The sequence below is a fragment of the Rhagoletis zephyria genome, unplaced genomic scaffold (genome assembly GCF_001687245.7).
Source record: "Rhagoletis zephyria isolate East Lansing unplaced genomic scaffold, Rhagoletis_zephyria_1.1 Rzeph_scaffold_00138, whole genome shotgun sequence".
NCBI lineage: Eukaryota > Metazoa > Arthropoda > Insecta > Diptera > Tephritidae > Rhagoletis > Rhagoletis zephyria.
The window spans coordinates 141,508-159,756 of NW_016157222.1; the positions used below are offsets into that span (position 1 = coordinate 141,508).

The following is an 18,249-nucleotide window of genomic DNA, read 5'->3' on the forward strand; positions in this document are numbered from 1 at the left end:
GTTTTTCTCAAAACTATACTTTTCATGTTACACTATTTCAATATTCCAGCGACGATATATACCTGGTCATAAGTGGGCGGTGCCACGCCCATTTTCCAAAATTTTACCATAAACGTGTTTTTTCGCTAAATAATAATCGCAAACATCAATTTTAAATAAATTACTGATTTATCGAAGATTTCGTATTTCTCTAAATTACCATTATATGGGATGTGGGCGNCGCTCGTGCGCATCACCAGAATATTGTTATAACTTTTGAACTTGTTCTTACTTGGCACTCTAACCGCCTAAGCGATTTTGGCCGAGTTCAACAAAGCACGCCAGTCGTTTCTTTTCTATGCTAAATGAACTTTGTGAATTACATACTTGATATATAGATCTGAAACTTTCCCTAATAATTTTACTAGAATGCTTAATGTGACCAATTATTTCATAGCTCAAAGAAGTACAGGTTAGGCTGGATTAGGTAAACGCCGTGAGCCGATTACCAAATTCGAATGCGGCTAATTTCGATCCCTGAGAACTCAGTGTTAGTTCAGAAGTGCGAGCAAAAATGCTTCCATGTTAGCCTCGCAAAGGTTGGTCCGTCTAAAAGAAAGTGTGGAGATGATTCTACTTCATATTCCACTTGACAGCTGATACAAAAGGGATCAGTTAAAATTTGTATTACCGCTTGAATACCAATCGCACAATGGCCTGTCCGAACCCCCCATCATTAGCTCTTGAGAGGTAATGTGGCCTTTAATGGGTAACGATGGGTCACTCGTGTCTTGCGCTGCAAAGTATATTTTAAAGTGCCCCATTAAAACTTCTGCTGCAGCAGAGAAACGTCTTCTTTTCCTTTTTTATGTTACAAAAGAAGCATCACTTTATTTTGTCCATTTTGCTAGGTATTTAGTAGAGTATGCAATTTCATTATCGCGAGTACGAAGTAAGGCTGCCTTTCCAATGCCATATCATCAGCGATGCAGTTTCCCGCGATGTCACTGTGACCCGGCACCTAAATTAGAAGAAGTACCTAAGAAGTACTCTGACGCGGTTTATAGAGGCCAGACATTTCTTTCATGATTTCGAGCGCGCCATCACACCCTTTAGCAGTGATTCTACCACTTCCTTGATGGCAGCTGTTTCCACCAGAAAGACACTGCAGAATTCCGGAAGCCTGAACAGAGTTTTGTTGGTTTCCGACAAACTACACCTCCACCAACCCTGTATCCAAGTATGGATCCGTCTGTGAAGAAGTTTACCGCTCCTTTATTCGAGTAACCCGCCCTACCCAGTACTCACTTGATAGAATATAGGTAGAGAAGGAGCTGCGACAATTCTGCCTCAAATATTCGAAGGCGCCGTGTTCAACATGACGGCAAACGCCAGTGCAGGTGTGGTTCCTAATGCTCCACTAATTCCACTTTTACAAGTGTAGCCTTCTCTAGTGAGTTCCACCAGACGAGTGCTCCGTGAAATAAGATAGGCTTAAATCTAGTTTCATAGAGCTAATGAATTACTTTGGGCGAGAGACCTCACCTTTTACCGATAACTCTTCTACAGCAGTACACGGCAACCGACGCGTTTCTTACCCTTTCCTCAATGTTAAGCTTCCACTACAGCTTCCTATCCAAGATCAAGCCTAAGTACTTGACCCTGTTGACCGCAGGCAAACAACCCCACTCATGGGATTTACTGCGAGGCCGCCGTTGATCGCCCACCTGTTAAAGGAATATGTATGGTAGTTGAGGCAGCTGCTCAACACCATTCCGCGGGGCCTGGGTGCGAGCCCAGTTTCCGACTAACATAATAGCCTCCATGTATATTCTGTCGTGAAAAACAGCTTCTCACTCAAATACAACCGCCGTTTGAAGTCGCCGTAGAGTTGTAGGTTCATCCCCTTTGTGTGAAAACATCAAGTGCAGCCGAAAGTACTACTACAGGAGTTTTTTACTACTATTTGGTCAATCATACTCCCGCACTCCCCAAGGAGCAATTATACTACTATTTTGCGAGGTGGTTTACTTATTTATTGAAGTTTATAAAGTAACTCAAGCGATGCCGCATTGGACACTGCCAAAGCACATTGCTTGTAATTATTTCCGATAACAGTTTTCCTTTCGCGTTTTGATAGAAGTTTCTTAAGCCATATTACAAAATTACATATTTAAATTCTACGACTGAAAAATTTATATTGCGTATAAAACTCTTTTTCATTCTTGGAGGTAAAGCTGGTTTGGTGGTCGGAACACACAACGCGTGCAGGAACGAGCACTTAGAGTATAACTCCACAACACGGTAATTTACTTTGTACCTTATAAGTTTAGCTACGTGTTAAGTTAGAAAACCTTTCCGAGGCTTTTAAAAACTAAAAACCTGTCAAATTTCGACAGTAACTGGCACTCCTAGTTTTCATTGAAGTCGTTAACTTGTAGTTGGAATAAAAAGCGGTATATCGATTGATTTGGATCAGGGTAGGTCTGTAGTCGTGTAGTCCGAACGGTTTTACCGAGCCCGCCTTACAAACTTGAAAATATTTATACTAAAGTAGTACGGTCATCTTCTCTTTCAGGGGACAAAACCCATTTTTTCCATCACACAGGTACAATTAGGAATAAACTTATAAAGTTCAATGAATCGGGTGGGTACAGCTTGATAAAAAGTTTGGCCAAAAGAAGAACAGAGACTAGACACTAAATAAGCAGGTCTATTGCTTGCTTTCTTCCGTGCCTTTATCATAAGAATTCTTATATTATTATCATTTTTACGGCGTCTCGTTTTGTGACACAGTTATTGTAACATTTCATGTATGTAGTATTTTAAGAATGATAAACAAAAATAAAATTAAACACTGAAAAAAAGCATATACCGTCACCCTGCTGACCAACTTGGAAAGCACAGTTGAAAAACGGTACAGCCGCAAAAAAAAAAACTAAATAAACACAACAATGTTAACTACAAAAATGTTAAGAAAATAAAACGAAAAACACACAAGCGACAGATACCGAAAATAAAATGCCAAAATCATTAAGTAAAAAATATGAAATCGTGGAAAATAAACAAAAATTTGCTCGTAAAAAGGCAAATACAAAAAGCAAATAAAAACTTGAGTTAAAAACAGCCACAACCGTTTTCTGTTTTCCATTCTCAGGTGGATCTGTTTACTTGTAGTTAAATACAAATGCTATGAGTAAGGCAGCGGGAAGGCAATAAAAAGCCGTAACTAAAGCACGCTACGCCGTGCCTCTCCCACATTTTGAAGGTAGAATAAGACGAGTATGAAAAAGCTTTTGCCTTGCAATTAAAGTAAACGTCTTATCATTTTTCGCTTTGTTTAACTCTAATCTTAATTAACTTTAATGTTGATTTTTCTAATGAATAATCCGAAAGAAGCGCTTAAGCATAAATGTGTGTGTTTTTTTTAGGATGTTGCGAATATTTGCATTCGCATTCGTTATGCGAATGATTCGCATCATTTTACACATTCGCATTCGCATCAAATGATACGAATGTTGCGAATATGTACATACATGGGCAGAGAGTCCACTCGGACTCGGACAATAACCTGTGTTGAGACAGTTTCTTAACGAAACGAAAGCACCCTGATTTTCGTAGAATTTTGAACGAAAAAGTATGCCAGCTGGATGTGCATTTAAGTTTTATTTTGCATAGTTTCAACACATGTGATTATACATATATGTATTTATGTTAAAATTCCTATTATGGATATAAACTTAAATTAAATCAATTTGCGGAATGTAATATCTTTAAATCATATATACTTTAACGTATGAAAACTAGGACGTATGACGAGAGCTTTTGAGCTACTTTATGCACGAACTAACTAAAATACAATTGGCGAATCAATTGGCGCAATTATAGAACTCGTCTTACGACTCGTGACAGAAGTCATTTTAATTTATCGATAACAATTAAAGTACTAGATTATCCTAGTATAATATAATATATTTTAGACAGTGGCGGCAACAATCAGCGGTGGTGGAAAACTTAACTAATAGCGTTTTCTTTTCTCGAAAAAAGGCTGCACTTATTCTGCCTTGTGTTAGCGTTGTGACATTTTCACGTTCTTTTCTCAGCCCTTTCACAAGGCGTCGTGTTCTTTTCTCAGCAGGTTGCACTCTGATCCGGCGAAAGTGCTGCCTTTTCTGCCCTCAAATAAACGTGAGGGTGAGAGTTGCATGGTTGATTTTTAATTTAATAATCTTGTAAAAATGCAATTATTTTCCCTATCAGAAATAAGTGTTTTGCTTTAAAATTGGAAAGACTTACAGGCCAAGTGAATAATTCGGCTTTATTAAGTTCTATAAATAAATTGTGATGGAGTAGTATATTTTCTGTTTCATTCTCATATAAAGAACGCAACATTTTCTCGGGTTTCAGGGCAACGCAAAGCAACAGTTTCCATATAAAAGGGCAGAACTTTTTTTGAGAAAAGAAAACGCTATAAAATACGACAAATTGACAGATCGCGCCCGCAAATATTTGAGCGCTCCACCCGCCAGCGTTCCAAGTGAGCAATTGTTCAGTGCAGGCGGCCTTATATACGAGCCTCTAAGAAATCGCCTCATGGGAGAAGAGTCGGAAAAATTAATTTTTTTGAAATATAATATGCCCCTTTTGAATTTTGACTACTAGATTAAAACACTGTTTAGGTTAAGCATTCGTTCAATGTTCTAGTAATTAACAAAATTTTTAAGAAATAAAAACGATGACTTAAGTTGATTATAGCTTTTAAATGTTATTCCTAACATTCGCATTCGCACATTCTAATTCGCATTCGCATTCGTGAAATATATGTGTGAAAAATATGACATTCGAAACATCCCTAATATGTATATATGTATGTTGTTGTACGCGTATTGTATTTTTTTGTATGTTTGTTTTTGTATTTTGTTGTACGTACATATGTATGTATACATAGATCTGTAAATACATACATATATAAAAAGTTATACATACGTACGATTTCGCGCCAAATTAACAAACTTGTCGCACGATTACACATTAGAGTCGAAAATTTGTTTTATTTTTTAAGCTTGAAAAAAATTAAACGCTTGGAATATCATATTTAGGCACAGTTGTAGTAAACCAGAGCATTTGTATGTATGTATATGCTTCAATTATGTCTGCCACATTAATGGCGTTTTATAAGCGTTACTATATGAGTGTCACGTGCTCGAGCGCCTGTCAAAGCGAAACGTCAAAAAGTTTACACATTTCAAGTGTTCCACGGCAAATAGCTCTTGTACCCAAAGAAATTAAAATCATTTTTTTTTTGAACCAATAACATTAATAAAACAATTCCATTGAATGTGTACTTTGAAGATAAAAGTCGCTATTTAATTGATTGTCTCAAGAGAAGGTCGAATGCTAAAGTCTACGAAGCCAATGAAACTGTAGGAAATATATGTATGTAGTAAAAGTGCATACTCCATTTGAGGTGAATTCTATGCATTTATGAAGCTGAATTTAATGAAGTGCTTCTTAAGCCAGTGTCACACGATTTCGCATTTGCCCAAAATTTTATGCAAATCGTACCCCAATCGCGTGAATGTACAAATATTTTTCTTTATCGCAATCACGAAAAACAATTTGTTCAAAGTTTTCAATAGAATTTCGCTGTATTGTACCAATCGTGTGACTACAAAAAAAATTTCGTCCCAATCTTTTTCATTTGTACCAATAGGCCAATATAAGAAATGTACAAACGTGCACAAATGTACCAATCGTGTGACACTGCCCTTTATAAATGTTATATTTGCGTATCACGCTTTAATTTTTTCGCCGTGTTGATACTCTGGATATCTATTAATTAAACTTATGTAGCTTGCGGTAGACTTGACAATCACCTGTAGGCGTCTGTATGACCTATTGTTCGAAGTCTGTTTATTAACCCGTGATACGAAGGCAGCAGTTTTTCGCGAGAACAGTTAGTATTTCATGTTGTACGCAGCGTTGCCTCTTCTTCTTATTTGGAACTACAAGCTTTTGTCGATCTGGGCGGAGACCAAACAGCATAGTTGCCAACTTGGTGCTTTAAGCACTAGATTTAGTGCTTTTTGAAAATTAAAACCTAGTGCCTTTTTTAGTGCTTTTTTTCTGAACTAAAATTACTTCGAGATAGTTAAAACCTGAAATAATTTGAAATATTTTAAGCTGTGGCAGCACTGAATTTAGGAGAATCTACAACAGTGTTGCCATTTTAGCCGTTTTCCGGCTAGATTTAGCCGGTTGCGATAGCAAACAGCCGGAGAAATTTCGCTTTAGCCGGAAGCCGATTTGTTAGCCGTTTTGCAGAAAAAAATTAGCCGTTTTTAGCCGATTTTGCTATTTGCCTTGTTTTCTTAAAATTCAAATATGTATATGTGACCTGGTGTACGGAAAGGGGGCTTAGGTGTCAAAAAATCAATTTTCACTTTTTGGTTGATTCGGATGGAAGATGAGATGCTTTTTCACGTGGTGAAAAGCAGAAAATCCTAACTTGCTTAGAAGTGTACTAAAAATGCAGAGAAAGAAGAGTAAAAACGAGTAAACGAAACGAGTTGCTTACTTTTAACAGCTTTTTCACAGAAAACTAGTTTTCGCACGTAAGCTCCCTTTTCGTAGACCAGGTCACATATATGTTTCCATTTTTGACTAGGCGACCCAAAATCTGTTAGAGATGGCCACTAGCCTTATCGTGGAGAAAGATTTTTCATGTCAGGCAGGGTTGTATGAAATTGGGCCGATTTCGCTTATTTTTCTTTTAAACGAAGAAGGGATTTCCTTCATAAAATGTTTGTTATAAATGTCTTAATTTTAAGTGTGAAGTTTTATTCGCAAACTTAGAAAATGAGAAATTGTTTCACTGTTAAGACACTTAAGATGCGTTTGTGTTTGGATATAGTGCCAACAAACAGAATAAATATTACATGTAGATATTGTGTTCCCCGATAGTCAATTCTGCCTAAATTACAAAACATCATTTTTGCCCACTCCGAAAGGTTTAAGGTAAGGAAAAAATTGATATTTTCAAGCACTATGTACACATAGTCGGCCGCTGTGGTGTAGTGGTAAGCAGAGCGCGCTTCCACTCCGCAGCACCTGGGTTCAAACCCTGGTCAAAGCAACATCGCAAAAATATAGAAAAAAGGTTTTTTCTTAACAGCGGTCGTCCCTCGGCAGGCAATGGCAAACCTCCGAGTGTATTTCTGCCATGAAAAACAGCTTCTCATAAAAATACAATCGCCGTTCGGAGTCGGCGTAAAACTGTAGGTCCCTCCGCTNTATGTACACATACATATGTATTTTTTTAAACAAACTTTTTGCTGAGAATTTATTTAAATTCCAAAAACCGAATGCCAACTTGAATTAAAGGAACCAACACTGAAGTGAATCAAAATGAAAATAAAAGAGCACAAATTTATATGTAAAGCAAAACTCTCTGGGAATCCTCTGGGAATCCTAATCTTTTGTGTAACTGTGATTTTGCATCCCTTGTCAACGTATGGCCTCGGTTGATGTTAACTTAAGGTCGTTGTTTTACTGCCTTAAAATTTAGGGGAAATTTTTACAGCGTTTTTTGTGTGTATTGGTTTCTATTTGAGTATATTGAGAATCGGTCAGTCTGAAAAGGCCTTGTAGGGAAGACAATAGGTTTGTTCGTCGAAAATCCAGCGAGAATTATCACTCAAAATATCAGATAGTAAGAAAAAATGCTCCCAAATTCTCTCTCATGTAGAGAAACTTGCAATTTTCTGTACGAACGCAAATTTGCAAGTTTTTTTGCCAGCTAGTGTCCACGGTTGCATTTCAAACAAAAGACAATTGTATAGAGTTTTTAAAATTCTTTCAGAGAACATACGTTTCAATTTCTTTGTCGGGTTTACTATATCGACTCTGGTTGAGATNGCATTCCGATTAAGAATACAGTTTTTTTTGCCGAATACCTTTCAAATCATTGGAATTAACTAAATTAATTAAGTAAACAAGTATTAACTTACATTTTTCATTTTAAGATCGCTCCAGTTTGTAAATTTTTAAATTTAACGATCTTGTTTATTCAAATTATCGTCGACAAAAAATCCAACCATGCGCCACAATCATATGTTTTTCCTAATTGCAAATTCGTGCTGGCAAAATTTTTTCTGGCTGGAATTTGTAACTTCTCTCCAAGAAATAGTTTTTTACTCGTGATTTATTTAAATAAAACATGTGAAATTTAGTTGAAACATTTTACCCGTTTTTAGCCGGTTTTATTTGCCAATTTAGCCGGTTCGTCCAAAAAGTTCTGGCAACACTGATCTACAAATTTAAATGGACTAAAATACAACCATGATTGATAAAAGGCTGAAGTTGCAAACCCACCTTGTTCAATTCTATTCGCGTTGAAAATGCTAGTACGCAAGTAAGTTAAGTTATTTGTACAAATTTTAATTTTTTTTACCACCTGAGCTTTTTGAAAATCAAAAGATGGCGTCACTGCCAAACAGCTTCTCCAAACAGCTTGCCTCTCTCCTGAGATAATTTGCGCCAGTTGCTAATAACGAGTGCAGACAGATCCTTCTGCAAGCCAGCACAATCGCTGTATTTTTATATACTTAACTATGCCCATGTCGTTAAAAAGCTCATATAATTCGTCATTCCATCTTCTTCTATACCCGTCGTCCACGCGAACACGGCCGTAGATCTTGCGTAGAATAGTTCTCTCGAACGAACCCAAAGCCTTCCAATCTTTATTCGTTAGAAGTCGAAGTCGAAGTTATAACGAAATATCTCATATCTGAACAATCAGTTGTATGGGAGCTATATGTTACAGTGGTCCGATTCGTCCGGTTCCGACAAATGATTAATACATTATAAAAATACATCCACCTGCCAAATTTCATCCGGATATCTCGAAAACTGAGAGACTAGATTGCATACAAACAGACGGACAGACAGACGGACAGACAGACAAACAGACAGACGGACAGACGGACAGACGGACATGGCTAAATCGACTCAGCTCGACGTTCTGATCATTTAAGTATACATTTTAATGGGTCTATCTCTTCTTATTCTGGTACTTACAAACATCGGACCAAAGTTATAATACCATTTCATGCTCATGAAAGGTATAAAAATACTTAAATTCTCATATAAAAAAATTTATATATATTTATATATATATCTCATGATCCAATGATCGGATCTAAACCAGATTAGTATGAGACCACCTCTGAGACACTAGCATTCCGATGCAAAAAGAATTACAGAAATCGGTTGAATCGGTGGTCCAAAGTTATGCGGTAACATACATAAAAAAAAAATAAAAAAAATTTAAAGAAAAAATATATTTCGACGAACTGATAACCTCCTCCTTTTTTGGGCTCTCAAAATAGATTTGTCCACAGCAATCATTTTTGCCCCACTATGTGACTTTCTAAATAAGTGGATATGGAAAATATATTGCTATTTTCCAGAGATTAAAATTTCGAACAAAATTCAGAATCAGTGCCCACAATTTCTTGTCGCGTCACGACTTGCACAACATGCGTATTCGCAAAAGCTCCGCATTAATTATTGTGAATGCAAAAGTGAATACGAATGTAAAAATTAATGTAGAAGCTCCGCGTTTGCGAATGCGAAAATACGAGACAACCCTGATTCTGATATCCAAAGCGTCAAAGAAGTGAACAATGGGTAGGTTCAGAAGGCTCAGCAGTTGAGCGCAACCGTTGCTAAAAAAAAATCAGTAATCGTTATGCGCCTTCTGAGCGGATTGATACATCAGCTGTGAAATTCAACTCTCAACGGTACACACCAACATGTTGCCTCAAATGTTCAGAAAAATATTACGATCATCTACCACGCAACTGTTCAGTTGATCAGATGTACGAAGCCACGTGTTCAGAAGGTGCAATCGCAACAGTAACTGAGATGTTCCGCCTTCTGAACGTGCCCAATATAAATCTTTTGGGTAATTGACAAACTCAAACGGAATCAAGAATAGGCTGTTTAAAAGCAGCAACAATAACAACAGCTTCTAAAATCAAGTGCATTTATAAATATTTTACATATCGAGGGCTTATGTATATTCAATATGACCAATCTGCAGTTTTCACAAAAGTGGTACTCCTATATAAAAATCCATCTTAGACTTAACTGTACTTACCTTGTACATAAAATTAACTAACGAATTTTAAAGCTAAAATTGCAATCAGCGATGACAGTTAAGTCTCAGATGGGTTCGAACATGATAAAGTAGTTTTTGTGAAAACTGCAGATAGGTCGTATTGAATATACATAAGCCCCCGATATAAACATTTTTAACAGCTTTTGAATAAATTTTTTTATTTACATACATATGTACATATTTAATTTCTAGTAGCCAGTTAAATAGCAACAACATTGCCAATGAATTGAAAATCAATAACAACAAGATTCAACTCCTAATATCTATTACAGCAGATAATTACGATTACAACTATGGTAATAAACAACAACAACAACAAAAACGTAAGTGAAAATAAATTACAAGGACTATAATCAATTCCTACATTGCATACGCACATAACTAATGTATGCCATACAGTAAAAAAAAACTAAACTGAAACAACAAAACAATCATCACCAAAAATAGCAAAAACAACAAAAACAAAACGCCGCAAAAATGTCGACAACACGCACCTCGGATTGTCGTAAATTTTCACCAAATATCTTCAACAAAAGCAAATGCAGCCATTGCTTTCGTCAACGTGAGGAGCATAGTGCTGCCGCCTTGGAATGCAATCGGGTAAGTCAGATGCACTGATATGTGAACATATATATATTAGGGTGGCCCTTATTTCGAAAAGAGCTCGGATTGTCGGTCTCACCCCCTAGAAATGTGTGAATAGCCCAAAGACTAAACTATGTATACAAAGCTTTAGGTCAATCAAAAAATTTTTAGAGGTGGCTCAAAGCGCTCAAAGTTTCCTATGTATTTTATATGGCAAAAAATAATAATTTTTCGTACAAATGGTATAGAATCCTTGAATCCTCAGGAGACTTCCACAAAAAATAACCAATTGTTTATTTAAAAGTTTATTAATATTAACAATTTTTATGGTTCCCCCAAAACCCCTAAAAAATGCAATTGGGGACCCAACAAAAATCATCAGTATTAAACAAATTTTAAATAAACAATTGGGTAGTATTTTTTGAAATCTCCTGAAGAGAATCAGAGCATTCCTGTCGAAAAATATCGATTTTCAAGAATTCTATACCATTTCTACGAAAAGTGGTTTTTCCCCATATAAAATAAACGGAAAACTTTGAGCGACCTCTAAATATGTTTGGATTTCTAAACGAAACAATAGGAGTACATATAGGGGTATAGAACAATCCTAGGGGGTGAGAGCATAAAAATTCCGCCTTTTTGGACCACGCTAATTTACATACATGTGTATGTACAAACTATCTGCATAAATTCTTTGACTTTTGGCACCCGGCATGCTTGACATAAGTAGGTAGTAGGATCCGCGTTGCTCTTAGTTTAAAAATAGAAATTTCTACTTTACATACATGCATTTGTGTACACATAAATATGTATATACATATGTGAACCACATGCCATATGCCACAAAAAGTCGATGAGAAAAAACTTAGTTATAATAACAAATCCAATGAGGAAAACAAAGAGTCTCCATAGGCTTGTAATTCAAAAATAAACACAAAAGACGCACCGCTGCACAGTGGGCTGGCAGAGGATCAATGTGACCAAAACGAATAAGTTTGTGGAAGTCTGGAGACTTGTTTTTTTTTTTTAATACAGATATCTTTGCACACCTGTGTAACACGTAATAAGGGTCATATGTATTACTACTATTTGTGTAACATAGAATATTTAAGAGTCATATATATGAAAGCCTTAAGGAATGGATACACAAATTTGACTGTACAAAAGTGTATACTACATGTTAGTTCTTAAAATTTTATCATAATGCTTTTTATTTGCTTTAAATATTTGTACATTAATCGTTATAAAAAAGACCAAATCAGAAATTTCAGTCGTACATGATTTACGTACATTTTAACGCATAGAATTCAAAAAAGTTTTATATTTTTAGTAAATTACCTACGTGCGTTTAATGTCTCCCCGTGTCTCGACGCAATAAAAAATTACCATACCGTATAATAACTTGAGATAAAAATACCGGCGCGCTGTTGCTTATATTCATATAGCAAGCTTTTATTTAACTTGCTCTATATGTATTTATGTTTGCCTGGGTAAAGTCTTGCAATCAATGTGTAGCCAACTTCCCGTTGAGCTAGAGATTTGATTCAGCTCAAAACCCGAAGATAAGGCAATATGAAAGATTAATCAATACGTTAGGTGTCGGAGGAATCGATATATTTGAAAATCCCCCCATTTATAGTCCGATGCTCAAGGTATATGTATTACCTACATGGCAGGAAACAACTCCACATATTTTTATTTAAATTTCACTTCAGATTCCTAATCAATAACCCCGAAAATCCATAAATTACGAAATTCATATTGTTTTAATGAAAATTGGAATTATGGCCACTTTTATCTTCCGCCAGCCCACAGTGCGGTGGCGTGTTCGGTTAAGCCCGCTAGACATGCCTTGCTGGCGCAGCATAAATAATTAGTTGAAATTGTGTCGCTTTGTTATTCTAATAAAATTTTTCTTTACCACTTTTTATTTTTTTTGACAGGCTTTCCGTAGATATTGCATTTCAAAATCAACCTTTTGGATTACATTGTCTATGTATGCAGGTTTATCAATCTAAAGTTTTCGGTTATTTTTCGTTTTCTTTGTAGTGTAATAACTTACTTACTAGCTTTTTTTTACAGAACAGTAGCTTTGTTTACAATTTATCTGGCATTATGTCATGGAAATGCTTCTAGCATTACATCGATTTAATTGCTGATAGCATCTTACATAAATACATACCCTATAAACATTTTGGCGACCGTTCGAAAATGATCTTCGATATCCAATATGCATATCAAACCGAGAATAAACTCATAACCAACCTTAGTTTTCAAACGTTCATAGCATGTATATTGGAAATACACTCGAAATGGGTCCGAAAAAGAATTAAAACCGTAGTAACGACAGAAATATAAGATATAATAATCAAAAGTGAGTGATTCAAAATTCAATTCGATTCATAACGAAGGAAAAATTCATTGGATGACAAAGGTTCCGATTTGCTGGAGAATGGCCGATTTTGATTTCTTCTCCAATCATTTTCGAATTGTTAACTAAGCCCAGTGTTTATTGCGTACTTATGGACAAGTGAATATATGCGTGTATGTACTGTCTCACACTCGTATCAGAGTGTCCAGGTTTGGCGATTTCGGGCCAATTTGGCGATTTTTTCCCTTGAAATAAATTTCTTCCAATTATAAAAATATACAAAACTTAGTTTTCCACGATAATTTTACAGAAGAGGCTAATGAACTGCATGATAAACTTGACTTAAGAAGCATATTAAAAGACTGTCAAAAATGTTTAATCACCCTAATTGAAGAACTTTTGAAACGATTACCTAGTCAATTAAATACGTTTAAGAAAGCTTTGATTTTGTCACCAGAAAAGTATGTGAATTACAGGAGGGTGAGTTTCAGGGACCTGCCAATTCACTATTTGACTTTGAAGGAAAGAAAAGCAGCGGAACCTGGATATTTAAATCTTTTAACTTTCCCATGGAACAATTCTGAGGAGATTTGGATAATAGAATGTTTGGAAATATAAGTAAATTCATATTATTATCCTTGCCGCACTCACATGCTTTATTTAGCGCTTTTTTCCGCAATGAATTCAACAAAAACTAAGATTCGAAATAGGATGAGGTTGGAAAGCCTTAATTCAATAGTTCGAATAAAGTGTTTTATGAAGGTTAATAGTTTCTGCTGCAAAACGTTTCCAATATCAAACAGTATGTTATCAAGTTTGAATAGCTCAATATATAACAACAACAGAAATGTAAATGATTCATACACTATAGGTGATTTTGAAGAAATTGTGGAAATAGCTGATCCCACCTTATTATAGGTTTTTATTTAATTTTTAGCGCCGAGCTCTTAAAAGCGGATTGTTTGGTAAATCAATAAATATGAGTTATAATAGCGCAGTCCAATTGCTAAATGTGTTGAAACAAATATTTTTAAAAAGTATGCGTATTTTTAAAGAAAGTTGTTTGTACATCACTATCATATAAGTGATTTTTGTTATTTATTATTACCCTCTGAAGGTATTATATTTGTTTTTGTTTTTAAAATATTGCCAAATGAACTTTTCTCTCAAAGTTTACACTGCTGGCAAATGTAAATAAGGATTAAAATTTAAAAACTAATTAATACAACTAAAGTAAAATCTGTGGAAAATTAACAATAATACTTTTTTCGCAAAATCTATAAAGGACTCTTCTATTTCTCAAAAAAACCTGGCTAACAGTTATTCGTCGCCACGCTGTACATTCTCCAATTCAATTGGTACATGTTTTCTTGCGGTTCAAACAAAGTATCAACGTTATTTTTTATGCCTTGGTTTGTAATAATATTGCTGCAAATATATCACTGCACAATCTTGTCCTCAAGTCAGTCCTACACCTTTTTAAACTTGTAAATGTACGTTCAACTGAAGCATTAGAAAAGGGCTGTCTTAGTAATAAAGATATACCCTTTTTTAATTGGGAAACTTATATGAGCCTGGAGAATCTTAAAAAAAAAAACGTTTCCTATAATTTTCTGGACCTAATGAGGAATCAATATGAATATACTTATGATCGAACAATGCGTGTTCTCTCCATTCGTTACCGAGATTTTGCAAGTTTATGATAAGTTGAAAACATAACGATGGAATAAAAAAATTATCGATAACATTTTGAATATTTAGCAGCAAATGCAGATAGGCTTAAGAGCGAAAAACACCTTACAAGTAGCTAGACAAACCAAGCGAAATATCCCTTTCCTTAAAGGTATTTATGTTGTCTATGGGGGTGTTTGAAGGTTTGACAAGCCGTTTGAGGAAAATGTGAACAAAAATCAAAATTGTTTGATTTTCCGGCCGCCATGTTGACGTTCGATCAAACCGCTAACGTTGTGTATGATAAAATCGCCTCATTCGCAACGGAATGAGAACGCGAAAGAGAAAAATCCAAGAAAACCAAGCCCTTTTACATTGTGAACCGGAAGAAAACTAAAACTCTTTGCTTGAACGAGTCATGTTTGCATGGTGTATGGCGAAATGGGAAAACTAGGTTTGAAGAATGTTTGACTAGCAACTTGTGTTGTGCATTTCGCTCCTTATAAAACTTCGGAAAGCTTTTTGTTCAAAAATTTGCAGAGAGATTTAATAACTCTCTTGTGTAAAACATGGCTGCGTTTGTTGTCTGCAAATATATCTAAAGCGAATTCCTCAAAATAAAAATCCTAAAATTATATTCAAGCGCACCCGAAATTCCTCACGTTTTAAGGAATTACTCACAAGGTGGCAACACTGCGTAGGTGTCAAGACGCTTATGCTGTTTATCTGATGGAAGGAGATACTTCTTTTTGTCCTCGTTCACTACCGGACCCATTCGTTTGCTTCTCTATCTAATTCTGAGAAGGCAGAATAGACGGAGCCTTTGTTTTTACCGATAATGTCGATGTCGTCGACATACGCCAGCAATTATACGCTCTTGTTAAGTATTGTGCCTGAGCGGTTCAGTTCTTGGGCTCGTATTATCTTCTCAAACATGAGATTAAAGAAATCACATGAAGGGAAGTCACCTTGTCCGAAACTTCGTTTTGTATCAAACGGTTCGTAGAGGTATTTCCCAATTCTGACGGAGCTGGTGGTATTGCTCAACACCGTATTAGTTTCGCGGGGATACAAAGTTCGGACATCGCGGCATTAAGACAACCTATTTCGTGCTATCAAGAGCGGCTTTGAAATCGACAAATAGATGATGCGTGTCGACCCTATTCTTGCGAGTTTTTCCCAGGATTTGGCGTATTGTAAATACTTGATCTATAGTGGATTTTCCAGGTCTAAAGCCACACTGATAAGCCGCAACTAGTTCGTTGACGGTGCGCTTCAGTTTTTCCCACAATAAAAGAAAAGCTGGGAATTGATATTGTCTGGGTTCGATTTCGAATCCGTGCAACAATAAAAATTTATAGGCAACCGTTTTCTGCCAGTAGTCCATCTTCGGCGGGAAGTGGCAAATCACTAATTGCACATTTGCCATGAAAAAGCTTTTCATAAAAAATGTGCATAAAATTCTAGGTTGCTCTATTGGTGTGATAACGCTAAATCGCACACCATTAATGTTAGCAGAAGATCGAATGCGAGAGCCAGATACACCTTCCCTTCCACAAATTCAGAAAAGCGAAAGCTTACTTTATAATTTCGAGAAAGTGGAGAATTTAGTTTACTTAGGAACCAGCATTAACACGGATAATAATGTCAGCATGGAAATCCAAAACAAAATCACTCTTGCCAACAAGTGCTACTTTGGACAGAATATTCAATTCAGGAGTAAAGTCCTCTCTCGACGTACGAAAACCACACTCCATAAGTCACTTATCATGCCCGTGCTGGTATATGGCGCAGATGCATCGAAAATGTCGGCATTCGATGAGGCGGCTCTTGGAGTGTTCGAGAGAAATATTTTGCGAAAGATTTACTGGTCTTTACGCGTTGGCGACGGCGAGTTCCGCAGACGAGCTGTACGAGCTTTTTAACGACATGGACATAATGCAGCGAATAAAATACAGCGGCTCCGCTGGCTTGGCCGTGCCGTTCAAATGCACACCGACGCTCCAGATTTTAAAGTATTCAACTGAGAACCCGAAGAGGGAGGCCCTCACTGCGATAGAAAGACCAGGTGGAGAAGGACTTGGCTTCACGTGGCATTTCCGATTGGCGTCAGTTGGCACAGAAGTGGAACGAGTGGCGTGCTTTGTTGAACTCGGCAAAAATCGCTTAGGCGGTTAAAGCGCTAAATAGGAAGAAGAAGAATGCATACTTTAAAGAAACGCTGTCAACTCACTTACAACTTACTGACTGAGCTGATGCGACGTTGTGATCCGCATTCCCTGAGCCTGATTGACATACATGTACAGTATATAGTACAGTATAGGTTCTTCCTCATTGAGAGTTTACGACAAATGTACGCTGAATATGTCCAAACGTTTTTATATTATTTCCAGCCATGATACCCATAAGAGCTCGTGCCTGAGTTCAAAAAGTTGTATGTAAAAAATCATTTTCAAATAATTTAATTGTTCCCAGATGTTTGGCTTTCGGTTTGCTATTCTTGGTAGCTGATCTGCTACAAAAACTTTACGCGTGTTTATAGAAATACATATTTACGTACTTACATATTTAGGTACGTATATTTCTACATACTCACGGTACGAGTGGCTATGTAGTACATGCGGGATATATGCATGTATGTACCTATGTCGGTCTTTCCTGAAGGCATTTCAACCAAAGCAATAAAAGCTTTTAAGAAATTACAATAGATCAATCACTATACAAATACATAAGTGCGACAAACAAAAATATTTATGTATGTACAAAAATAGTTAAGCAACAATTTTAAAAGCTAAAAACAATACAATTTTACCTAAAAATTTACCTTCGTTAAATTATACACATAAAAAGTGAGTAATTAAGCTGCCAGGTGGTAAGCACAAATATGTATGAAGCAAACTTGTCAAAACTAAATATTTCTAGCGAATCGATGACAAGCGCTAAATAGCGAACAGAAATGTTGAATATTTCAGCTCAGCTATGTACATACTAGTTAATATTTATGAGGATGTAAAACGAGATTTATTTGCTGGAACTTGATACTTAGCTGATTCTTATACAAGAAAATCTGTGTATTATATTTTTTTGGAACAATATCTGTGACCACTAAAAGCGATCTCCAAATATAGCTATGCAACTATATTGAGCTTTTAAAATAAATGTATATTTAGGTCCTTTAGCTTACGAATTTGCAGGTATTATCACGTTTTGCCATCTTCTTTTTTATATACATATCAGTCAGTCATTATCTTTTCTCAATAAATGTTCTTCCCCTTTATAAGCGAACTCTTGCTTTCCGTTGCTGAGAAAAGAACACGACGCGTCTGAAAGAGCTCAGAAAAGAATATGAAAATTTTACAGCGCTAACACAAGGCAGAATAAGTGCAGCCTTTTTTCGAGAAAAGAAAACGCTATTAGAATAATCGCTCTCATATCGATAGCAAAACATCGAAATTCTGCT

The 18,249-nt window shown here is 36.1% G+C and overlaps 1 protein-coding gene across 8 annotated transcripts in view; it reads left to right on the top strand.

Moving 5' to 3' along the window:
• osp (myosin phosphatase Rho interacting protein outspread) overlaps window positions 1-18,249 on the top strand; it is a 320,351-nt gene that overhangs the window by 6,890 nt on the left and 295,212 nt on the right. For 5 of the 8 annotated variants that reach the window (XM_017637940.1, XM_017637985.1, XM_017637992.1 and 2 more), the window contains exon 2: window positions 10,435-10,762. In XM_017637940.1, coding sequence (XP_017493429.1) covers window positions 10,640-10,762 — 123 coding nt within the window. In that variant the 5' untranslated portion in view covers window positions 10,435-10,639. Of the gene's footprint in view, window positions 1-10,354; window positions 10,763-18,249 lie in introns of all 8 variants that reach the window. The other 3 variants (XM_017637949.1, XM_017637978.1, XM_017637972.1) reach the window with 3 other exon arrangements.